We start from the raw sequence: 16728 nt of genomic DNA, 5'->3' as shown, positions 1-16728 counted from the left end.
ATCTTCAGTAGTAGACTGACATCAATACTAGCAAGTAAGATATCATCCACATACAGGACAAGGAAGATAAACTTCCCATTCTTAAACTTTGCATAGACACAATTGTCCTCTATATTCTCTTTAAACCTAAAATTTCTTATTGTCTGATCAAACTTCAAGTACCACTGTCTTAAAGCTTGTTTTAATCCATAAATGGATTTCTTTAGGCGACATCCCATTCGTTCTTTTTCTTCTATGACAAAACCTTTCGATTGTGCCATGTAAACATTTTCTCTAATTCTTTATTGAGAAATGTCGTCTTTACATCCATCTGATGTAATTCTAAATCATAATGTGCCACTAATGCCATTATAATTTTGAAGAAATCCTTACATGAGACAGGAGAAAAGGTCTCATTGTAATCAATCCCTTCTCTTTACGTAAAGCATTTTACCATAAGTCGCGCTTTATATCTCTCTATATTCTCTTGATAGTTAAGTTTTATTTTGTAGACCCATTTACAGCCTACTGTTTTGGCTTCTTTAGGAATTATTTCTAAGTCCCAAACTTTATTGGCATTCATAGATTTCATTTCATCTTTCATGGCCTCAAGCCACTTTGATGAATGATCATTTTTCATGGCTTCTTTAAATGAGGTGGGATCATCCTCCATTTGAAATTTCTCAGTGTTGTATACTTTATAGTCAGCAGAAATAGTTGATTTTCTAACTCGCTGTTGTTGCCCCCCTTCATGTGTGGCAATCTACAAGATCCTAAAGAACAGGTTCCTCATTGTCATTCATTATTGCCATAGGTGGAATAACAACAGGTGCTGGCACCACAGTATCTTGCACTTGTCGGTGCAGCGACTAGCAGGTAGTGAGAAAAAATGGCTAATGAATTATCGGAGTGGACGTATACACCCAATTCTTTTCAAGGTCAATTTCTCGAGCTACAATGCTCCTCCTCATCATTTCATCCTCTAGTAAGATAGCGTGTCTCGTTTCCATAAATTTTGTATGTCTATCTGGATAGTAGAAACGAAAAATCTTTTAACTTTTCTGGATAGCCAATGAAATGGCAACTTACTGTTTTAGGAATCTAGTTTCCTAATGTTTAGATTAAATACTTTAGCCTCAGCAGGACTCTCCCACACATGTAAGTGGTTTAGTGAGGGTACTCTTCTTGTCTACAACTCATACGGTGTTTTGGGCACCGACTTACTTGGTACTTTATTGAGCCTATGAATGGCGGTTACTAACGTCTCCATCCACAGGCTCAACGGTAAGGTAGAGTAACTTATCATACTGTGCACCATGTCCATCAGGGTATGATTGTGTCTTTCAGCTACTCTATTCTGCTGAGGTTCATCCGGTATAAAATACTAGGCTACTATGCCATTCTCCTGTAAGAACCTTGCAAAAGGTCTAGGAACTTGGCCATATAGGGTATACCGATCGTAATACTCCCCCCACAGTCAGACCTGACTATCTCAATCTTAAAATTGTGTTGGTTTTCAACTTCTGCCTTAAATATCTTACATTTATCCAATGCTTCTGTTCTTTCTTTGATTTGATAAATGTAGCCATAATGGAAGTAATCATCTGTGAATATTATGAACGAATCATAATCATTCACACTCTTTACAGGAAACAAACCATAAATGTATGTGTGAATAATCTGTAAAATTCCTACGTTTCGTTTGGCATCTTTCTTAATTTTCTTTACATACTTTCCTTTTATGCATTCTCTGCATTGTTCTAAATCTGAGAACTCTAATGGAGGAAGAATATCATTTTAACTAGTCTTTCTATTCTCTCTCTCGAAATATGCCCTAAATGATAGTGTCATAATTTCGACGACGCATCGTGAGCTCTCTTATGCCACCATTTCCAGAGTAACTCTCTGTCATCAGCTGTTTTTTCGGCTGGGTAGCATATGTCTTTGAACAGACTCTTTATTCTATCGAGGTACTTGGTGATCGTGTCACACTCTGGGATTGAGCCCATAATTATAGGCTCAATCGTATTCTTTATCACAGCCAAACATTTCTAGTTGATAGTGACCCACTTTCTATGCTCAAGGTCATAGGACATCTTTTAGGATTTAAAATCCATCTCTTTAGTTGCCCAAGTGGCATCAGCCTCGTTTGTCTCCCTCACCGGTGCTATAGGCTCTGTGGAACACGGTGAGGTGACTACCCAGTCCACCTCAGCCAAGATGAAGGCCAGGTCAATCTTTTCTTAACATAAAAAATAACAACAATTGCATGCTTTGATTCCAACGTTGGTTAAAATTAAAACATACAACTGTTCTTATACACTAATTCTACATCACCGTTAGGCAGAAATAGAATTAATGCATAAAATCATTAAAATTACAATATTGTTATTAACAACGTTGGTCAAAAAATAACAACATCATAATCATGTCAAAATCTCTTTTTCTCCAATTAAATATCATGTTGGTTCAAAATAACTGGAGAATAAACAATTTCTTTAGCTACGGAAAACTAATTCAATTTAATGAATTTTGCCCATAGGACAAATCTCTTTTCTATTTTCTTTAAGCCATTAATCAATTTCTAGGAAATAAACATTTACTGGAAAAAGAAAAAAGAAAAAATGATTCATTTCCGTTATTGTCTTCGGCCTAACCGGCAAAGCGACCCACGGCCCACACCCGCGCACGTTGTACCGCGCTCTCCCACGCGCCCAGGCCGCAACCTAGGCCCGGCGCTCGCGTTCGCCTAGGCCGAAAGCCGGCCCTGGACACTCGCAGCCGCTCGATCAAGATCGATGGCTCAGCTTCTTTCTCGCACAGACAAAATAGTAGTCGGACGACGGCTCACCCAAAACCCTAGCTCAGTCTCACTCTTCACCGTCCCCTCCTCTCTCTTCGCTCTCTCACGCCGAGCCGGCATCAGCGGCGGCGGCCACGGTGGTCGTCGACGTCGGTGAGGAAGACAGCCACCAGACCAAGTCCAGCTCTCCCTCCTCCTCTCTTTCTCTTCACCGCGCTCCTTTCTCCTCCCCTCACCGTAGCCGCAGCGAGCGACCGAGAGATAGTGGAGTATGGCGCCATCGCCGGCCCCCTCGCCGACGTGCGCGCTCCCCAACGGGTGAGCTCGCCGCCAGTCGAGGGGCCTAGCCGCGGCGCCCTTGGCCCTGTTCGGCCATCTTCTCGCGCGCCAGCGAGGCGACAACGTGGTGCACGGCGAGGTAGGACCCTTCCCCTTCTTCCCTTTCTCTTTTCTGCATCTATTTTTGGATCTTTTCCTCTGTTCTTCTCGGATTTCATCCGAATGGGGATCTAGGGTTAGGGTTTCGGGTTAGAGTTAGGGATTCAATCTGTTCTTCCTCTTCCCGAATTGATTGCGGGTTTAGGGTTCGGTTTCGAGTAGACTTGAAGTCGAGCCCTCCTTCTCTTCTTTCTTTCACCCAGTTAGGGTTAGGTAGGTTAGGAAAACTCTCTTTCTTCTTAGATCCGAACTGGATCTGATCGGTTCTCTGCTTCCTTGTCTGTTTCTTCTTGGTTCTTTGCCGATTGGGGATTAGGGTTAGGGTTAAGGTTTCGTTAGGGTTAGGATTAACCCGATTCATTTTTCTTTCGGCTTGGGTTTGGTTGAACCTCTGATCTTTTCTTGCCGCGCGCCTGGCGAAGACTGACGATGCGGCACCTTTCCCCGCGCAGTGGCGGTGGTGACCGGCAGTCAGTGACGCCCGCCACCCTCCTGTTCTCTTTTCTATTTTCTTTTACCCTGTTAGGGTTAGGGTTTCAATCCGAAACGGATCGAACCCTTGTTATTTCTTTTATTTCTTTTCAATGCTTTACCCCATACTAGATCTACACACTGGTAACCTTGGCTCTGGTACCTATTATTAGAAAGTTCTAAACTCTAGGTGTAGATCTAGCGGATAAAGAAGATTTGTTGGTGTACCTTGGTAGCTAGTGCGTCCGTAGCGACCAGAGATGAAGTGCAGTCGCAGTCCCTACGGCGACGCGAGGTACAACGTCCCGGTGGTGGCACTGCAGAGGCGACGACGGAGTCGGTGGGGCTTCCGTCGCTGGCAGCAGCCCTTCTTTAGATCGGATTAGTGTTTCTCTATAGGTGGTTACGGCGGCTCAGGTCAACCTCGTAGTTCGAGTCCTAATCCACATCTCTCTTTATATAGTGCTGTGCGACAGGGGTTCACCAACCATATTAGGGTTGGCGCCCCCGATCATGACACAAATCCAAGAATCCAATAGACCGGTGGAGATCAACTACCAGCTGGCTCTTGTACGTACGTGAACGTGACAACACTGCAGGCATGCAGGCGATCTCCGCCACGACGCTAGTACAAGAGAATTGAAGCCAGAGCGCGCCCCGCGAGCTGCGCGGACGCCACGGGCAACGGGCATGCATGGGCGTTCTCCAGCCCCGTGCTCCTAGCGATCCCGATCCCCCAAACTCGATCGATCTTGGCCGGCCCGCCTCGAGGCCGAGCCGACGCGCGGGCTGGCGCGACGACGGATACGGCGCGTACGTGTGCGGCGGCCGTCAGGGCACGTACGCACGGGCGCGATCCCGGCACGTGAAGCCTCCGAACGTCTCCGCCTGCCTCTGCGTCCCGTCCCCCGGTCGCCCTCGCGCGGCCACGGAACGCAGACGTGCACCGGGACGGCGCCCGCGCGGCCCTGCCTACTCTAACGAAACGAGCGGCCTGCCACCGTCCACGATGCGCGCGCGCGTGGGATGCAATGCAATGCATGATATGCATGTATCGATATCGATCTCTCTTTTTTCCCCATCCGCCTCAGCTGATCCTCCTCGATCGACGACGTCAGGCGCGTATGATCATCCATGCATGCATGGCAGCGAAGCGAAGCAGCGAAAACGCACGCGCATTGCATGCAAGCCGACCGATGATCTGGCTCGCGCTTTCGCAGCCAGATACGTGGCAGCGGCCGGGGCCGGCAGACGGGCAGGCGTGCATATCCATCCGCAAAATCTACACGCCGCGCGCGTCGCTGTCGTGTCCTCCTGTATGCACCACTGGCAGGCGCAGGCCGTTGAAACGCGGAATGGCCGAGGCGACGCGGGGACAGGGACGTGTGCTGTGCGACGACCGCGACATGCCATACGCGGCTACGGATCTACGAGTGTGGTGGTCCAGTCCAGCGGCCGCGCCGCCGTGCGTATCTGCGGCATCCCCGTCCGTTCCCACGGCCCCACCCACCGGCCGGAAACCGGCATGGCAACACGGAGGCCCAACGCAAGAAGACGAGAGACGACCACTACCACGTACAGCAGCAGTAGGCATGTGCCGTATACGCATGGCCTGCCGTTCTGGCCTGCGGGCGGGCGTGTAAGGTAGGGACAGTACATGACGACGTATCGATACCCTTGTCGTCATGTGATATCCTTGCTTGTGTCCTACCCTTGTCGTCATGTGATATCCTTGCTTGTGTCCTACATCGATTTTGCAACAATATCGCTGGATAACGGCCGTGCGCTCTTTTTTACGCCTAGCTGTTGACAGTTTGTTTTTACCATAGAGTCGTCATTTTCTATCGGGAAGACCGGTAGGTTATGTCAGTTAGGCCCGTCACGATGGTAGTTTTATGGATATTAAATAAGTTGATGTGCTATAGTTTAAATGGAGAGAGAGATAAAAATAGTTTCGTGTGATGAAATGATTTCACGGAGATAAAATTTGTTTATACTGTTTCCAACACTAAAGAGACTTTGAAACAGAGCCACGAAACTCCCACTGAAACTGACCTTATTACAAACCAGGTGCATTTTGGATGCTTGAAGTCCCCGCCCATCCGAAATGATTTACGAAAAAAATCATCGCCCACCTTCTGTCTGGTTGCGTAGTGACTAAGGAAATTTGGTTTAGGGTTTCGCAGCCAGTTGGGCTACAACAGCTTATGACGGACATGGGAGAGGATCTGGTTGATTGGTGGCTACGTCGAAGAGTCATGCTTGGTTCGGCGCAACGAGGAGGGTTTGATTCGCTGGTGCTCCTCGTCTCTTGGAAAATCTGGAATGTAACGGAATGCAAGGCTATTCAGAAGTGTGGTCTCTGCTCCAGCGGCCGTCGCACAACGTATCCTATCTGTTAGTTGATCTCCACTAATAGGCCCAACGGCCTATTAGGCCCTTGGATCTGCGCTCTGATCGGGGACGCCCAACCCTAATATGGTTGGTGGGCCCCTGTCGCACAACACTATAAAAGAAGAGATGGGGATCAAGGCTCGGACTACGAGGTTGACCGGAGCCGCCATTACCACCTACAGAAAACCTAACCCGATCTAAAGTGAGTGCTGCCAGCTACGGAAAGCCTGACCTACTCCGCCGTCGCTGCTGCATCGCCACCACGACGCCTACAATGCCACGGTACCGGTGTCCACACTGCTGTGGTGCAACTGCGCCAGGGCGAAGACTAGGGCTACCAAGGTACACCAACAGATGCCCTTTACCCACTAGATCTACAACTAAAGTTTAGAGCTGAATCTAATAATGGTATCAGAGCCAAGGTTACCAGTGTGTAGATCTAGTATGGGGTAAAGCATTGAAAAGAAATAAAAGAAATCACAAGGGTTTGATCCATTTCGGAATGAAACCCTAACCCTAACCGGGTAAAAGAAAATTGAAAAGAGACCGGGGGGTGGCAGACGTCACTGAACTCCCGGTCACCACCGCCACCGCACGGGGAAAGATGCCGCACTGCCATCTTCGCCGGCGCACGATAAGAAAAGAACAGAACCGAGATGAGAGATTCGATTTTCGGATCTAACAGAGAGTCACCGAACCCCAACCCTAACAGGGTGAAGGAAAGAAGTAAGAAGAAGAAGGACTCGGCTTCAAGAAGAACCCGAATCCGAGCTCGAACCCACGAAGAACTCGCTGGGAAAGATGAATAGTCACTCCAGTGAGTCAAACCCTAACCCGCATGAACAGCTTGGGGAAGAAGAACAGTACGCAACCCTAACCCTAATCCCCAATCAGATGAAATCCGAAAAGAAAAGAAAGAAGATCCAAAAGAGAAGGAGAAACGGGGAAGGGGAAACGACATACTTCACCATGGTACCGCGCTGCCGCCTCGTCGGTGCGCGAGAAGAAGGGTCGAACCATCGGGCGCGTGCTCTGGCCAAGGGCGCTGTGGCCAGGCCACTCGACGACGGCACGCTCACCCGCTGGGGAGCGCGCGCCGGCGAGGGGGCCAGCGACGGCGCCATCATCGCCTCGCCTCAAAAGATGTCGTCGCGGGGCTAAGAGAGAGAAGGTGGAGAAGAGGCCGGTCAGATCTAGGGTTTTGGGGTTTTGGGAGCTCCTCACCGTGGGGATCAGGGCACCGCCGCCAGTTCGCTCGACGTCGGCGTGCTCACCCACGTGGGGAGCGCGCGCGCCGGTGAGGGGGCCGGCAATGGCGCCATGGTTTTTCCCTTCACTCGGTCGTCGCTGCTACTCTGTCGCTCGCGAAGCTAAGAGAGAGAAGATGAGAAGTGAAATGATGCTAGGTTTCCCGAGGAGGCAGCCACACGTCGGTTTTGTTCCCGCGAGAAGAACGCTCAGCCGTCGGATTAGAACGGACAGCGCAGATCGATTGGACCAACTTTTGGCCCAGGTGGGCGAGCGCGGTGGGCCACTTTCCCGGCCCAGGCCCAGGTTGCGGCCTGGGCGCAAGGGAGGCGCCGCGAGCGAGCATGCGCGCGACCTGGGCCTAGGTTGCGCAGGCGCGTTGCTGGGCCGTGGGCGCTGCTGTTGCCAGCTGGGCCACGAGGAAATTTTTCTACTGCCAGGCCAAATGAATAGTAAATAGAGTTTTGTTTTATTCTTTTTAGAAGCAAATTTTGATAGAATTTTGTCTACTTTAATATCTTTGTTAAAATTTGAACCAACGGGATAATTTTTCAGAGAATATTTGAGAAAAGTTTAATGCTTCTGAAACATAGATAATGAATTTTTCAAATTTCCGCTGCTAAAGAAATTGTTTATTCTCCAGTTATTTTGAACCAACGTGATATTTAATTGGACAAAAAGAGATTTTCACATGATTATGATGTTATTTTCCGACCAACGTTGTTAATAACAATATCATAATTTTAATGATTTATGCATTAATTCTATTTCTGCCCAACGGTGATGTAGAATTAATGTATAAGAACAGTTGTATGTTTTGATTTTGACCAATATTGGAATCAAGGCATGCAATTGTTGTTATTTTTATGTTAATAAAAGTTTGGCCTGGCCTTCATCTTGACTAAGGTGGACTAGGTAGTCATCTCACCGTGTTTCACATAGCCTGTGGCACCGGTGAGGGAGACAAACGAGGATGATGCCGCTTGGGCAACTAAAGAGAGGGGTTTTGAATCCCAAAAGATGTCCTATAACCTTGAGCATAGAAAGTGGGTCACTAACAACAGAAAATGTTTAGCTGTGATAAAGAACATGATTGAGCCTATAATTGTGGGCTCAATCTCAGAGTGTGACACAGTCACCGAGTACCTCGATAGAATAAAGAGTCAGTTCACTGGCTCTTCAAAGACATATGCTACTCAGCTGATAAAGCCATTGGTGACAGAGAGTTACTCTGGAAATGGTGGCATAAGAGAGCTCACGATGCGCCGTCGAAATTATGGCACGGTCGTTTAGGCCATATTTCGAGGGGGAGAATAGAAAGACTAGTTAAGAATGATATTTTTCCTCCATCGGAGCTCTCAGATTTAGAACAATGCAGAGAATGCATAAAGGAAAGTATGTAAAGAAAATTAAGAAAGCTGTCAAACGAAGCGCAGGAATTTTACAGATTACTCACACTGACATCTGTGGTCCGTTTTCTATAAAGAGTGTGGATGGTTATGATTCATTCATAACATTCACAGATGATTATTCGCATTATGGCTATATTTATCCAATCAAAGAAAGAACAGAAGCATTGGATAAATTTAAGATATTTAAGGCAAAAGTTGAAAACCAACACAATTTAAAGATTAAGATAGTCAAGTTTGACCATGGGTGGAGTACTATTGTCGGCATACCCCATATGGCCAAGTTCCTGGACCTTTTGCAAGGTTCTTACAGGAGAATGGCAAAGTAGCCCAGTATTCTATATTAGGTGAACCTCAGCAGAATGGAGTAGCTGAAAGTCGCAATTGTACCCCGATAGATATGGTGCGCAGTATGATTAGTTACTCCACCTTACCGTTGAGCCTGTGGATGGAGACGTTAAAAACCACCATTCATATTCTCAATAAAGTACCAAGTAAGTCGGTGCCCAAAATATCATATGAGTTGTGGACAGGAAGAGTACCCTCACTAAACCACTTACGTGGGGGGAGTCCTGCTGAGGCTAAAGTATTTAACCCAAACATTGGGAAGATAGATCCCAAAACAGTGAGTTTCCATTTCATTGGCTATCTAGAAAAATCAAAAGGTTTTCGTTTCTACTGTCTAGAGGATGAAATGATCAGGGGGAGCATGGTAGCTCGAGAAATTGACCTTGAAGTGAAGCAGGTGTATACGCCGACTCTGATGATTCTTGAGCCAATTTTCTCACTACCTGCTGTCGCTGCACCGATAGTGCAAGATAATGTGGTGCTAGCACCTATTGTTATTCCGTCCGTGGCAACAATGAATGACAATGAGGATCCTGTTCTTCAGGATCCTATAGAACCTATTGCCACACATGAGAGGGAGCAACAACAGCCTCAAACAGAAGATATGCCAAATATGGAGGCCCCTAGAAGGTCTCAAAGAGTTAAAAATCAGCTATTTCTGTTGACTATGAAGTATACAATACTAAGAAATTTCAAATGAAGGATGATCCCACCTCATTTGAAGAAGCCATGAGAAGTGATCATTCATCAAAGTGGCTTGAGGCCATGGAAGATGAAATAAAATCAATGAATGCCAATAAAGTTTGGGACTTGGAAATAATTCCTAAAGGAGCAAAACAGTAGGCTGTAAATAGATCTACAAAACAAAACTTGACTCTCAAGGGAATATAGAGAGGTATAAAGTGAGACTTGTGTCAAAAGGCTTTACGCAAAGAGAAGAGATTGATTACAATGAGACATTTTTTCCAGTCTCATGTAAGGATTCCTTCAGAATCATAATGGCATTAGTGGCACATTACGATTTAGAATTACATCAGATGGTTGTAAAGACGACATTTCTCAACGGGGACTTGGAGGAAAATATTTACATGGCACAACCGAAAGGTTTTGTCATGGAAGGAAAAGAACGAATGGGATGCTGCCTAAAGAAATCCATTTATGGATTAAAACAAGCTTCAAGACAGTGGTACTTGAAGTTTGATCAGACAATAATGAATTTTAGGTTTAAAGAGAATGTAGAGGACAATTGTGTCTATAGAAAGTTTAAGAATAGGAAGTTTATCTTCCTTGTCCTGTATGTGGATGATATTTTACGTGCTAGTAGTGATGTCAGTCTACTGCTGGAGACAAAGAAGTTTTGTCAAAATTTGATATGAAAGATCTTGGTGAACCTTCGTTCGTTCTAGGGATAGAGATTCACCGAGATAGAAGTAAAGGGGTATTAGGACTGTCACAAAAGGTATACATCACCTGCTCCTATAGTCAAGGGCGACAGATATAGGGATTTTCAATGCCCAGGAACCAATATGAGATTGATCAAATGAAAGTGGTTCTATATGCTTCAGCTGTCGAAAGCTTACAATATGCTCAAGTATTTACGCGCCCTGACTTGACATTTGTTACCGGGTTACTTGGTAGATTCTAGAGTAATCCTAGAACAGAACACTGGAAAGTGATAAAAAAGTTTTGTGTTGTTTGCAAGGAATAAAAGGCCTCATGATGACGTATAGAAGATCTGATTCACTCCATACAGTGGGATATTCAGATTCTGAGTATACGGGAGATGATAGAAAATCCACGTCTGGATATGTATTCACTCTCGCAGGGGGGCTATTTTATGGAAAAGCTCAAAGCAAACCGTCACTATATCGTCCACAATGTATGACAGTTTGTAGCGTGTTATGAGGCAACGGGACAGGTGAATTGGCTGAAGAAGTTCATACCCGATTTGAAGGTGGTTGACGACATCTATAGACCACTTAAGTTATACTGCGATAATAATCCAACAGTACAGTATGCTCACAACAATAAGTCAAGTGGTACTGCCAAACATATTGACATAAAGTATTGTGTTGTGAAAGATAAAGTCCGGGATCATGTCATAAGTCTTGAGCATATAAGTACCGAAAAAATGCTCGCGGATCCGCTTACAAAAGACTTACCACCCAACGTGTTCAGAGAACATATAGCTAGCATGGGTTTAAGGGAAAGCATAAAATCCTAGACAAAAGAAGGCCCAAAGTTAAGCATATATTTCAGAACAAAGTGGTGCGTTGTAGCTGTTAAATCTATCGGCAATTGACCGTGACGATGAAACATGCTATATGCACTAATATGTAATGGAATGAACAAAAATAAATGAAATTGAAAGGTGTTAGTGAGATCAAGGAGAGAATGTTAGTTGATCTCCACCAATAGGCCCAACGGCCTATTAGGCCCTTGGATCTGCGCCCTGATCGGAGACGCCCAACCCTAATATGGTTGGTGGGCCCCTGTCGCACAGCACTATAAAAGAAGAGGTGGGGATCAAGGCTCGGACTACGAGGTTGATCGGAGCCGCCGTTACCACCTACAGAAAACCTAATCCGATCTAAAGTGAGTGCTGCCAACGACGGGAAGCCCGACCTACTCCGCCATCGCTACTGCATCGCCATCACGACGCCTACAACGCCACGGTACCGGCGTCCACACTGCTGTGGCGCAACTGCGCCAGGACGAAGACTAAGGCTACCAAGGTACACCAACAAATGTCCTTTACCCGCTAGATCTACACCTAAAGTTTAGAGCTTAATCTAACACTATCCTCTCCGAAAGGCGGGCAGTTGATTGACGCGGGCTTCTCCACTTTGGCATGCGTCTTGGCGTTTTTGGCCAGCGCAGATGTAGTCGCAACATCGACCGTCGCTTGCCTTTTTGTAATTGCCCATTGAGGGTTGTTAGCCTTGCTAACGAGATCGCTTGCCACTCGCAAACGATTGATGTAGCAGGCCTAACAATCGGTTGTACCAAAATTCCTGTCACCTTAATGAAATAAAGGTTCAATCACCCCTTTCACGAAAAAAAAATCTTCTTTCTCGATGGTGATCGGTCATGGTATCTAAGACATTGTGTTTTTGTTTGGCTAAAACCTGATTTCGTTTTGCTTCCCCTTGTCCATCGACTCCACTTCCACTCATTCAGTCATTTCCCTACCCTTGGCCTCTTTGCGAATAGGGAAAAAAGTGGATTCCATTAGCATCAAAATCAGACAATGATGACAGAATACATATAGGTTACAGTCATCCATGATATAGAAATGCAGTCACTGCAGGAAATAAAACAACATCAATTCAGGTAAAGTCTAGCCATCTAGTCGATGAGATTGATCCACTTAAACTGAAATCCAATGGGCCTACACTACCCGACTGGAAAGGTCTCGCGCGCGGTCCTCCCACAGATTTCGATAGATGTGGAATTGTGGATGATTACATGCACGTTCCATTTTTCTTCTCATGACAAGACTGCACGGTAACCATATATACTGCCCGGTTTGCTTCTACCAGAAGTGGCCAGAAATTCAGATCGCAGTAGTACCAGAAAGTAGGGCATGCAAATACGGCAGGGGGCTCCGATAATTGGACGAGGACACATGTGCATGGCGGTATGTAGAGGTCAGGCCCACTTGTATTTATTTAGCTGTACGCGTCTGAGGAGCTGGGCTGCATATCTTTTGCTGTATGGGCACTTGACCGGATAGGCCAAACAGGATATGGCACCAACCGTCGAGTCAGTGGCGGAGCCTGAACTAAAATAAAGGGGGGCATTTGTCGATTGAATCTATATGTACATAAGTAGTGAACAAAATTAATGGAAGTACTTATAGTTAAGCCACAGTATACAAAATACGTTTGACAACACAATAGCTGAGCATAAAAAGTTCTATAAAAAAGCAACATAAGATATCGATTGACAACCCCAATATATATCACGCAATTAGCAATTCTAATACACATACTACGTAGAATTTATCGATTGAAAAGTTAGGAAGGAAAAAAGATAGAAAAATCAACAAGACTCAAAACTGTGCATAACAACAGAAGTAAAGAAAACAGGCTAATGGAGTAACGGCTGAGCCGAGCGGGTGGGACCACTGGTACATAATTGCTTTTTTTTATTTTTTAGATGGAAGAAATGCTACACGATTTCTATGTCTATGTAGAGACATGCATGTCTGACCCTGACTGCTGGCTTACTATCCATGTAACTTAGGGTGCATGCAAACTTACTGCTAGCTTGCAGATTTCACGGCAGGACAGGGGCTTCAGCAAATCATGGAGGCAAGAGGGGGCCATGGCCCACTATGACCACCACGTAGCTCCGCTGGTGCATCGAGTCAACCCATCCCGTGACTTATTCGCTTGGCTGATAAGCCATGACTGAAAGTACCGTTGGCTGATTTGTTGTGAGAGAAAAATACTGTTCGTTGACTGAAAAAGTACGGATTATAAGCCAAGCAAACCGGGCGCCGATCCTGACACAGCGAGCGAGCGAGCTCGAGGTTGTTAAGTTACTGTTTGGAATCAAGCTCCAAAGGCAGCCAGTACTGTATTTGGCCCAATATTCTCATTTGCCCATAATGTGATGTCTTTATTGGATAATGGGCATGTATAGGAAAAGGTATTTGATTTGGGAGCAAGGAATTCGCACGGGGGACACTGTTCATCGACTCCATGCATGAGTGATGACTTCTGCACGCATTGATCTTGTTGTAGAACCTGGGATGCAAAACTTCAAGTTTAGCAACACTTATACCTCCGCTTGTAGTGGCTATTCATTGACCGGTACTCACCCCGGTTTCGAAATGTGCAGCCTGACCGGCTATCATTTTTAGGCTATGGCTGCAGTCGTTTGTTGTTATAGGAACAATAGAAATCTATTTGCTGTTTGCAGCCACAACTGCAGCTACAGCTGCAAAAATCTGCAGCCAGCACATCCATAATTTTTTTTTAAAAAAAAAATTGAAAAGTAGTGTGCATTAGAATTCGGAAAAATTCAAACATTAGTCAAAATATTATATGTATGTTGCGCCAGAAATACCCCTTAAAAAAAGAATTGGAAGAGAAATTGATGTGCAAAGTATATACTGAAATATATAATTCCTTCAGATCCTAATACACCTTAAAAAGAATTAGATGGAGCAAATAACTTCGTAGACATCAAAGAAAACTTTGATGTAACTGGGTATACTTCTAAAAAAATGGAAAGAATAATATCTCTAATTTTTTCCAAAAAATATTATATTGCTATTTTTAAAATTAATTTACGAAAAAAAATGGCCAAACACCCGATAGATAGAAAAATATTGTGTTCCAATAAAGGTGATCCCTCAGACTGAAGGATCACGGGCTAGGTAAAACTAACCGCTCCGATTCCAGGGCGTCAAAGTCAAAAGGTTACTACTCGTAATTACGAACTAGGAGACCCATGCCCGGACAGGCGGCCGGCTGCTGTGCCGCGCGCGCACCAGCAGCACCGCGTGTTGTTCCTTCATCGCCACCTCTCTTTCCCTCTAAGCCCGTCGTCTCCTATATAAGCCCATCGTCTCCCCTCCCGACTCTAATCTCTCCCCTTAACAACTCCACTCCCCCGGAAAAATCCATGTCCAAAAACCCAAAAAGGTTAGCAGCCTCCTTTTCCATCTCCCAGATCCGCACTATCTCTGATGCCATCTGTGATCTCCAGCTGTTTCTTTATTATGTGCTCGATCTCCATGTACTAGCTGCATCGATCGATTCAGCGTTGTTCGATCGATTTTGCGCTGTTGATTGTTTAATTTGGTTCATGTAGCTGGCTAGGTCCACAATTGGTTTTGCCTGATTTTCTTGCAGTACCAAATAATCTTGGTTAACATCGTTGTTTTTGTTTATGCTAGCTAGCTGACGAGTGAACAGTACTGTTTAATTAAATCGGTGTGTTTAGGAATCTCAGTCTCAGGTTTAGTTGCAAGCAGTGATCAAAAGCAGGCCTAGACGACGGCGATCCTTAGCTCAGAAGCCAGGCAGGAGATGGAGCACGACGTGCACCATCACCACCACCACCACCACCAGCAGCAGGAGGCCATGGAGCTGCCGCCGGGGTTCCGATTCCACCCCACCGACGAGGAGCTCATCACGCACTACCTCGCCAGGAAGGCCGCCGACCCCTGCTTCGCCCCGCGCGCCGTCGGCGTGGCCGACCTCAACAAGTGCGAGCCATGGGACCTGCCATGTAAGATCTACTAGCAAATGATGAGTGCTATCAAATTTAAGGTTGTTCGTCCTTTTTCATTAATGACTGACGGTCTTCACACGTGCGCGCCATGTATGGTGGTGTGCAGATCGGGCGACGATGGGGGAGAAGGAGTGGTACTTCTTCTGCATCAAGGACCGCAAGTACCCGACGGGGCTGAGGACGAACCGGGCCACCGAGTCCGGCTACTGGAAGGCGACGGGCAAGGACAGGGAGATCTTCAGGGGCAAGGCCCTCGTCGGCTTTAAGAAGACCCTCGTCTTCTACACAGGGAGGGCCCCCAGGGGCGGCAAGACCGGCTGGGTCATGCACGAGTACCGCCTCCACGGCAAGCACGCCGCCGCCGCCGCCAGCAGCAGCAGCAGCCTCATGCCGTCGGCGTCGGCGTCGGTCAGAACAGCCGCGTCAAAGGTGCTAGCTTTTGTTGCTTGTGCATGCATGTCACTGATCATCCATCGGTTGGTCGAGCGAGCGAGTGGCGTGTGGATCCGTCTAACCTCGTTCATCTGTATGTCTCTTCGCTGTGGCTGCATGTTCGCAGGACGACTGGGTGCTGTGCAGGGTGTTCAAGAAGAGCATCGAGGCGCCGTCAGTGGCCGGCAGCAAGAGGTCATCATCGGTCCCGTGCATGGGGATGGAGGACGTCGTGGGGCCGTCCATGTCCATGGCGGACGACTTCGCCGCGTGCGCGCTGCCCCCGCTGATGGACGTGTCCGGCGGCAGCGGCGCCAACATGTCACTTTCAGTGGCGGCGGCCGCAGCGTCCATCGAGCTGACGCCACCGGCACCGGCACCACACGTGACCTGCTTCTCCAACGCGCTGGAGGGCCACTTCCTGACCCCACCACCCTGCCTCCTCCCTTCTGCCGCCGCCGCCGCCACGGATCACGTCGCCCTGGCAGCCTCCGCCTCGCCGTTCCTGGCGAGCATGGTGCAGTACGACGGCGACGCGGGCGTGGGCGGCATGGTGCACGAGCTCCTGCAGGAGGCCGGCGGGTGGTACAGCAAGCTGGGAGAGAGGGAGCGGCTGAGCGGCGGCGCGTCGCAGGACACCGGCGTCACCTCAGAGGTGAACCCCGCCGAGATCTCCTCGACGCGGCACCACATGGATCACGAGGCCTCCTTTTGGGGCTTCTGAACTCCCCCCATCTTTTCCGCGATCGTAAAAAAAATGAATTAGAATTAGTCACCGGATTGGAATCGGAGATTGTATTGTGCTTTTGAATATTGTTGTGCAAAATGGGGCAAAAAAAAAGGTTGTGAACAACATATATGCTTGTGTATGTAGTACTAAACTGATTTGGTTTTAGAGTAACACATCGTGTAATTGTTACGTGAAGATCTATTTAAAACGCAGGAATCCTTAGGTAA

The 16728-nt window shown here is 46.9% G+C and overlaps 1 protein-coding gene across 3 annotated transcripts; it reads left to right on the top strand.

Moving 5' to 3' along the window:
* Window positions 1-14694: 14694 nt before the first annotated feature.
* LOC136474084 (NAC domain-containing protein 4-like) lies at window positions 14695-16728 on the top strand. Of its 3 annotated transcripts, none has more exons than XM_066471696.1 (4): window positions 14695-14747; window positions 15049-15336; window positions 15446-15768; window positions 15899-16728. In XM_066471696.1, the coding sequence occupies exons 2-4, from the start codon at window positions 15135-15137 to the stop codon at window positions 16493-16495; spliced, it is 1122 nt and encodes a 373-aa protein (XP_066327793.1). In that variant the 5' UTR covers window positions 14695-14747; window positions 15049-15134; the 3' UTR covers window positions 16496-16728. The 3 variants fall into 3 exon arrangements, with proteins under 3 accessions (XP_066327793.1, XP_066327795.1, XP_066327794.1); XM_066471698.1 differs by having other exon boundaries at window positions 14718-14747; window positions 15058-15336; XM_066471697.1 differs by having other exon boundaries at window positions 14733-14747; window positions 15021-15336.

Source organism: Miscanthus floridulus, chromosome 8, assembly GCF_019320115.1.
Source record: "Miscanthus floridulus cultivar M001 chromosome 8, ASM1932011v1, whole genome shotgun sequence".
Classification (NCBI taxonomy): domain Eukaryota; kingdom Viridiplantae; phylum Streptophyta; class Magnoliopsida; order Poales; family Poaceae; genus Miscanthus; species Miscanthus floridulus.
The sequence above is the reverse complement of the archived record's forward strand: the minus strand, read 5'-3'. Positions and strand labels throughout refer to the sequence as shown.